The sequence below is a fragment of the Acartia tonsa genome, chromosome 13, assembly GCF_053477335.1.
Source record: "Acartia tonsa isolate MP-2025a chromosome 13, ASM5347733v1, whole genome shotgun sequence".
NCBI lineage: Eukaryota > Metazoa > Arthropoda > Copepoda > Calanoida > Acartiidae > Acartia > Acartia tonsa.
This window is the reverse complement of record NC_137272.1, coordinates 35,726,836-35,736,042: the sequence shown is the minus strand read 5'-3', so window position 1 is coordinate 35,736,042 and position 9,207 is coordinate 35,726,836. Positions and strand designations below refer to the sequence as shown.

The 9,207-nt window shown below is 36.0% G+C and overlaps 1 protein-coding gene across 1 annotated transcript; it reads left to right on the top strand.

The window, feature by feature from the left end:
* The first annotated feature begins 3,106 nt into the window (after positions 1-3,106).
* LOC145334934 (histone H3) lies at positions 3,107-3,517 on the top strand. The gene has a single exon (XM_080180572.1). The coding sequence runs from the start codon at positions 3,107-3,109 to the stop codon at positions 3,515-3,517; it is 411 nt and encodes a 136-aa protein (XP_080036698.1).
* Positions 3,518-9,207: the final 5,690 nt, after the last annotated feature.

Here is a 9,207-nt window from a genome sequence, read left to right as displayed (position 1 = left end):
GATGATTTGGTTAGTTCAAAATTAAACTGACTCCACTAACCCAAAGTTCCAAATTTATAGTCAACTCACACAAATCCCTCCACCTTCTATTGGATGAAGGACAAGGTCTCGGCATGGGCAGGCCATACTTATCATACTTCACAGGCATACGACATGTGGAAGGGAGGGGGGAACGGGAGTGGGAGTGGGGATTAAGCTCCTATCACAATACAAAGAAAAGTATATTTTGGAGGGAAATTTTGTACAAATCAAGCTTGTTTGAAATTTGAAGTATTTGCATTTTTAAATATATTGCATATTCTGTTTCAAAATTGCATAAACAATATAGCCAAGACTAGGACATATTTGCTTTTTTTGGTACTCTATTATAGAGATGCTTTGTATATAACAATGTTTTTGTTGTAACATAAATTATTATTCAAACAAGCAGTTGAATATAATAATTATATCACATAACAACATGTATTAAATAGACCTACAAACTTTCTGTTCACATTTATATAGTTGCTACTCTTTCTAACTTGTACCTAATCTGTTACATGAATCATCATGCAAGGTTTGAATACAATAGGAAATTCTGACAGGATAAAATTAACGATTACAGCTATAGTGGATGGACTGGCCCTAACTTTAATTTGCTTTAAAAATGTCTTATTATATACAAAATTGAAAATATTTATATTTCTTACTCTAATATTTATAGCCTAGCAACTCTACAAATTAATCAGAAAGTAAATCATAGCTAGACTCTTTGAAGATGATTAAAGTCCCTCAACAGATTATGACATCATACTATAAAATAACCAATGAGAAGCCAGCATAAATTTTACCATTGGTCAATTACATTGGCTATTTTATGATCTATCGTACGTCTTCATAATCTGTTGAGGTACTTTAATCATCTTCAGACTCTTTTTATAAGTTTTTGTTGAAATTTTCTGCTTTCAATGTAGTCTAACATATGTATATTTTGATTTAAACAACGAAATGTCAAATTGTATACAAAAGTAGCTTCTCAAGAAAACTATGTTCAAGCACAGTGCGCTCGCAGGTGCTTTGACTTTTGTGTCACAACCTAAATTGGGACACAGTGCATTTCATTACCCTAGGTTAGGACACTTCATTTCACTTTTCAATAAAAATCTAAAATGCAGCCGTTTTTGAGAAAATTAGATTTAAAAATTTCAAGTTCAATTTTCATCCCCTAGGAGTTACATGACATGAGTAATCATGACAAGAAAAGCAAAGATTATTTAATATTCATTTCCAATTTTGAACAAGTTTGCTTTTATAAAGTTCTTCATAAAACCACTCCTGAAGGGAGTTGTTTAATGGCCATTTTTATCAGTTGCTTTGCTAAGGTCACGGAAATTCAGCCTTAACCCCTTACAGTCTGGCCCCTTGCCACACCTTAATCAGTTCCTATTAGAGCTAGAGGGCTAAAAAAAGTCCCCTGTGTTATGATGAATTTCCGAACTTAAGTAAGTCAAAGTCAATTTTAGCTTCCTTCACCCTTTTATTTAACAACCTTTGTTTTTAAGTCCTTTTTTACTTATAAATTTCAAACGGCTGTAATTTTTTTATTTTTGAAGCTAGAATAAAATTTTTTTTGCAGAAAATGTTTATCTTTATGTATATTTTGTATTTGAAATATCAAAATATAATTTCAGCGGCCGCAGCTGTACTTGGCAGCTGTCAGCCGCCGCAGTCGGCGGTCGGCGGGAAAACGGCGGCGGATCTTTATGAAATTTTAATACATTATGTAGACATGTAAGATAAGCTTAAGTTTGAAATTTGAAGTCTCTAAGTCAAAAATTGCGACCACAGGAGCCTTTTAAAGATTTCTGGAGACCTGGATCAGGACCTGCAGGATCATACCTGGAACCTAAAATTGACTTAAACACCTGTCTTTAATATGAGGATGTACTACTAGAGGATATTTTAGTATTTTGGTAAGATAAAATGCTTTGTTTAGGTCAAAAAAATATTTTTGCTCTTTACCTGGATAACCCTGCCAGGTTTGCTGGCATCCTGTGCCCGCCAGGATGGAGATATTCAAAAAATTTCAACTCTCAGTTATGTCTCATACCCACACTTAAAAAGTCAAGCAGTTTGGGCTCTTTATCTTTCACACACAGAAAATGAGATAGAAAAAACCGGATGGGGGGGGGGCGTTCAACGCCCCCCCCCCCCCACCAACCGTTAAGGGTTAAATTAATCATATATAGAGAGGTTTTATGACAGACTTCATAAAAGCAAAGTTGTTCAAAATTTTAAATAAATAATTTTTTCTTGTCATGATTATGCGGTAACTCCTAGGAGATGAAAATTAAACTTGAAATTTTTAAATTTAATTTTCTCAAAATGGCTGCATTTTAGACTTTATTGAAAAGTTAAATCAATTTACCTAACCTAGGGTAATGAAATGCACTATGTCCCAATTTGGGTTCTGACACAAAAGTCAAAGCACCTTTGAAAGCACTGTTCAAGATTGGAAATGCCAATATTGTTTTGTGATCTGCGCTGTTTCATATTTTATCATTGCATAAGTCTACCAAAAATTAACAAATATTGTTAAAAGTGTTCAAAGTTAAGTAAAGAATATATCATTCTGTTAAAGAAGAATGTTTTTATTTGTCTGTAGCTGAAGATATTAATAAATACTTCAAACCAAATAATTTCTAAACTTAAGGAAAGCTTCACATAGGTTCTTGGATAGTTTTGTTAAGATTATAATTATTATCTTTTTTCAAATAGAATTATTTCCCAGGTAAAATACTAATTTAGAGATGAGCTTTTATTATTTTTCGGGCAATTTGGGTTCGAATCCATCAAAACATCTGCTTGTTCGTCATTCTCCCATCTCTCTTATTACTACCCCCCCCCCCCCTTCCACAATCGAGTCGCCCATCCATTTGAAGTTCAAGATAAAAGATTCCCCAAAATATAATTGTAACTTCTCTCCCCTTGGACATTACAACTCACCTCTATACTTCAATGTTAACTCCCCCTTTTCAATGAATTTCATTAAATAACCCCCTCTCATTTTGGTTATATATATATTGAACTTGAACAAAACGGTTGAAAGTTGAAATTCAGCATCACCATGGCCCGTACCAAGCAAACTGCCCGTAAATCCACCGGTGGAAAAGCTCCCCGCAAGCAGCTCGCCACCAAGGCTGCCAGGAAATCTGCCCCCGCCACCGGCGGTGTCAAGAAGCCCCACAGATACAGGCCAGGTACTGTTGCACTTCGTGAGATCAGGCGTTACCAGAAGTCTACCGAGCTTCTGATCCGCAAGCTTCCCTTCCAGCGTCTGGTCAGAGAGATTGCCCAGGACTTCAAGACCGACCTCAGATTCCAGTCCAGCGCTGTGATGGCTCTGCAGGAGGCCAGCGAGGCCTACCTGGTTGGTCTCTTTGAGGACACCAACCTTTGCGCCATCCATGCCAAGAGAGTTACCATCATGCCCAAGGACATCCAGTTAGCCAGGAGAATCCGTGGAGAACGTGCTTAAGTTTATCAGATCTTGCCCAACGAACAAACAAAACGGCTCTTTACAGAGCCAACCATAATTTACATATTGAGATATCTTCTACTAGCGGCTACGCCCTAAGAGGCCTCTAGTGGCACTTTAAATATTTTTTTACTATTTAAAATATATCTATTGCGTTAGACGTTTATGTTTGCGTTGAACTCTTTCTAAAATCGAGAACGTAAAAAAATCAATTTTTAAAAAATTTCTCTAGGGAGGTTGGTGGTACCCTGCCCCAAAATAGTAAAAAAATCTTCCCGGGACCTATGAGAATCTACCCTGTTAAGGAGAACCCGATCAGTTCAGCGGTTAGCGAGATCCTTCGGTACAGACACACATACAAACAGACAAACATCCTGTTACTTTAGTATAAGATTATCCTTTGTAAAGTTGTCTCAACCATGACACTTTGGTTGAGCTTGACTTCCGAATTAGCGGGAAGTTCACGAGATCAGTTGGCGAACATACAAACCCCCAATACCAGGAACCATCAAGTTTCAACAGCAGGTTTGAATATAGATTTATTGATGAAATTATTTCAAAGACCTGAAATTACAATATCAATTAGTTCATAATTCCAGTTATTTATAACCACGTAATCTTATTTGCTTTTTAAAAATCATTTTTCTCTACGGTGAAATCTTTGGAAACTTTGGCTTTAAAGGAAAATTATTTGGTTGATTAAATCATTGTTAAATGCAACAATAAGGCACATAAAAATTACTAAAACATATATTAAACATAATTAAGTTTCATGCTTAGCTGGCTAAAGCCTTTTTAAAACTACATATAATCGTCCTATACACCATTCTTCTTAATCAAATTAACAAATTCTACCTGAAGCTCTTATGGTTTCAAATCCCTGATATACTAGGGTCGTTCACACACTATGAGACCAATGATAGGCCCAATTTTGATTCTCCGAAATCTTCACACTCTCATATCTCATTCAAAAGTGAAAAACGTGGGCGCATATAAACAATCCATGCTGCGTCACTTTATGAAGGGAAAGTCAAAAAAGACGACATTTGCGCTTAATTCTAGGATTAATGATAAGGAATTAATTTTGTACTTGATAAACACAAAGCTTCCTCGAAAAGAGGTTAAGACACACCCCCCGTTTGAAAGTCAAATTAACTTCCTTAACGAGATTCAAGGTTTTTTTGCGCTGAGCACTAGCAACATTTTTCACTAAACTCAACTCACCATAATCACATGAGAATGGCCACATCCCGAAAACGTGACAATTTTGCTCCTAACTAAATGAAACCCCGTGAAATGCATACACAATATTATACTCCTCACTAGGACTCATAATACCTCACATTTTAGGATAGAAGGATGGGGATTGGTTTGTACCATACAACATTCCATGCACATGACAATCACAATCACATACACAAATCCTAAAATAGATAATCCTATTAATCATGATGTTGTAAATATAACAACCATACTAATAATAATCATTTCATAATCAATAGGTAATAAATCATTATTAATAAATCAATAAGTACCTACGAAATCAGGTTGAAATGTAAATGTAAACAAATAATGGTAAAAATAAAACGAAATAAATCTTAGACAAGAAAATTAAGATTTATAGGTACTTAAAACTAAATTTGTTAAGCATCAAAAAGAGTAGTAAGAAAAAATTTTTCAAAATCCTTGGGCAGAAAGTTTTTCAAACCGAATGAATAAGAACTGTAATATCTTAATCAACAATAAAACTTTTTAATACTTAAAGAATAGCAAAATAATATCTTCGTTAGAATTTTCATTGAAATTATGAAAAAAATACCAATTTCTCTTTGTAAAAAAAATATGAGACTTTAAATATGAATTTTCAATCATTCCTTGATCTGAATAAAATGTTTTACTTGATTGAAATTCATATATAATTTTTAAAAAAATCTGCTAAAATACTTGATTTTTTTCTTAGAATAAATATCGAATCACGCAACCTCGACACATTTATTCCTTTTTGTTAAACTTTTCAGGTAAGTTTTATAATGAATTGTACTTTTGAAAAGAATTTAAACTCAATAAAATTAAATTTGAGCATATGAAATAAAATAAACTTTAATCGTATTTCATTTGATTCTTATTTTAGGCATAAAAATAGGTATATGAAAAATGTGGCTTTTTTTACTAAAAAAAATCTCAATTTCCATAAAATAAGAATCAATTGTTAATCATAATTTTTTAACAACTGCTTTTATTTTAATATCTGCGATAAAAATGAAGGAAAGGTTAATTTAAAATATGCATAGTTTATCTTAAATTAATTCTGTGATATTCATATAAATAATAATCAATAATTTAATAATATCATACATCGTGTTCATTATTATAAATGCTTATCTCATAGAAAATAGAGTTTATATTTTTAAACATGAACGAAAATATATGTACCTAGGAAATTGCTATAAATACTTCTCAAGGTTTAAAATTGTCCGAAGTCGCTAGGTACATATCTACTACGAATCTCTGCTCTCGGAATGAAGAAAAAATCTTTACGCGTGGATTATTAGGAATCCTTGCCTCCGGAGTGAAAGAAAAACCTTTATTTGCTTACAATTTAAAACAAATATCTTGATTTTTTGCGATAATCTTTTTAAAATAATAATCAGAAATATCTTAAACATTATCATAATAATTTTACATGTTGTGTTCTTTACTTTAATGCATTATCTCATATGAGAATCTGAGAAATAACATTTTTTAAGCAAACGTGAACCATGAAAAAAATACCTCGAAAAATAATTTTAAAAAATCTATTTTTCTCAATCTAAAAAAAATCTGCAAAAATCATTTGGTAGTTAATACACACAACTTTTGCTTTTCGAAGTCATACTTAAAGAAACAAAATCTTTTAAAATCTGCTTTAAAAGTCTAAACAATTTTGTAGAATTTTTGTGCTTAAATATGAACAATAAAATTAGTTGAATAATGCATACTTATTCTTTACAGAACCCTTTTAGGTTCCCTTCACAAGCTTAATATATAACTTGTATTATTTTTTCTTTAAAAGATCATTCTCACACATAAATAGTTTATGTTGTAAATTAGATTTGTGGGGTTGGTAGACTTTCAATAACTTTCTGGCGGCAACACCCGCCACATTGCAGGCCCTTTACCCTGTGTCGGGCGGCCAGCTTGGCAGCAGCCAGGTCGATTCTTGATTCACAACAGCACCAACCTCATTATCAGAACCGGCTGCAACACAACCAATTTCAGCATCATCATTGTGAACGGCTACAGCCTCAGCTGCCGTAGCAATGTTATCAACAGCTACGGCAGTATCTTTAACATCAGAATTGACTGCAATACAAACAACAGTATCAACTGCAGAAATAACAGGTTTCTCAATAACAGCATCACAAGCAGAACCAACAGGTTCATCATTAACAGCTACGGCAGACCCAACCGGTTCATTATCAACAGCTACGGCAGTACCAACCGGCTCATTATCAACAGCTACGGCAGTACCAACCGGTTCATTATCAACAGCTACGGCAGTACCAACCGGTTCATTATCAACAGCTACGGCAGTACCAACCGGTTCATTATCAACAGCTACGGCAGTACCAACCGGCTCATTATCAACAGCTACGGCAGTACCAACCGGTTCATTATCAACAGCTACATCAGTACCAACCGGTTCATTATCAACAGCTACGGCAGTACCAACCGGCTCATTATCAATAACTACGGCAGTACCAACCGGTTCATTACCAACAGCTACGGTAGTACCAACCGGTTCATTATCAACAGCTACGGCAGTACCAACCGGTTCATTATCAACAGCTACGGCAGTACCAACCGGTTCATTATCAACAGCTACGGCAGTACCAACCGGTTCATTATCAACAGCTACGGCAGTACCAACCGGCTCATTATCAACAGCTACGGCAGTACCAACCGGTTCATTATCAACAGCTACGTCAGTACCAACCGGTTCATTATCAACAGCTACGGCAGTACCAACCGGCTCATTATCAATAACTACGGCAGTACCAACCGGTTCATTACCAACAGCTACGGTAGTACCAACCGGTTCATTATCAACAGCTACGGCAGCTTTAAACGCAGATTTCTGCTGACCAGCTCCATAGTCAGCACTTGTACAGATAAAACCACTACCAAAAATGGTTCGCCACAACATAGACTGGCCCACTTTCTGGTAGGTTGATGGAAACACGTCAGGATGTGTATTTCCAATGATGATATCTAAGCCTCCACTAATATATGTAAATCTTTCTGGCGGCATCTTAAATATTTCGGCGGCGGTTTCCGGATGGACCGAGCGCATCTCGTTGCCACCTCCGAGGTTAGGCATAACAGCTGCCTCAAATTCTCTCAAGTTACCATCCCTGTCCTTCAGATAGAACACCACATTGCGGCAGGATGATTCACTACCGTCAGCAACAGAAATGTTTGTATATTTGCCGGTAGATTTCAGCTTCAACTTGCTGGACAACTTCTCAGACACAAGTGATAGATTTGCACCAGAATCAAACCTGACGGCGGCATGGCAGGCGCCGCCGCCAGGTGCTACAACTGGAACTATTTGCAGCAGGAAGGTACATGTGCTAGGCGCAGAACTTGATTTGTAGACTGTATTCACACTAGCACTAGCCTCATGCAACATATGACTATGATAACTGTCGTAATTATTGGTGCCACAGACACCAAGCTTATCCGAGTTAGATGAACGACGTTCCATCTCTCTAAGCCTTCGGTACATATCACGTACTTCTTGGCGCAACTCCATGGAAATTTTAAGCACTCCCATGTCCATCCTCACCTTCTCAACGACGTCGAGGTTCCTGGCGACAGTGCTCGACCTCACGTCGTCTGAATCATTGTCAAGCCAGTGCAGAATTTTCGTACACTGTTCCAACGACGCATAAACTTTATCTGCAACAGTTTTCTGTTCACTAGCTTCATCCAATTCACGCTTGAACTTGCGCATCTCACTAGTCTCCACGGCAGATTTTAGACTTTTTATTAGGTCAGATTGGTCCTTGACCTCACTAAAAATGTCACGAATTGATTTTAAATTCACATTTTCACATGAACTAAAACTTTGGCAGGCTTTTAGATTTTCATAAAACACTTTTATCTGTTCGTCAAACACCTCTAGCCTTTCATTGCCAATAGCGATAGCTCGCTCAATTTTCTGCTTTTTAGTGAGCACCATATTGATTCACTAGGTAATTATTTCACAGAAAAATTGTCAATGTTTTTTTGCATCAATACACTATATGCTATTGATTTATTGAAGAATGCTAACGCCTATTCTTCAGATTCTTTGAAGAATGCTAATGCCTATTCTTCAGAACCATTTGAAGTTGCTTGTGCAGCTCCTTCAACCATCAGGTTATTTGAAATTTGCTAATGCCTAAACTTCAACCTTCACTTCTTTGAAATTCGCTTGTGCAGCTCCTTCAAACTCCAATCATTTGAAATTGCTTGTGCAGCTCTTTCTTTTTTGCATCAATAATCTAGATGCTATTGATCTCTTGATGAATGCTAACGCCTATTCATCAGATACTTTGAAATTGTCTCAACCATGACACTTTGGTTGAGCTTGACTTCCGAATTAGCGGGAAGTTCACGAGATCAGTTGGCGAACATACAAACCCCCAATACCAGGAACCATCAAG

What these genes read in the sequence shown, in the direction of transcription:
- LOC145334934 (XM_080180572.1), top strand. Translation starts at nt 3,107, where the DNA reads ATGGCCCGTACCAAGCAAACTGCCCGTAAATCCACCGGTGGAAAAGCT.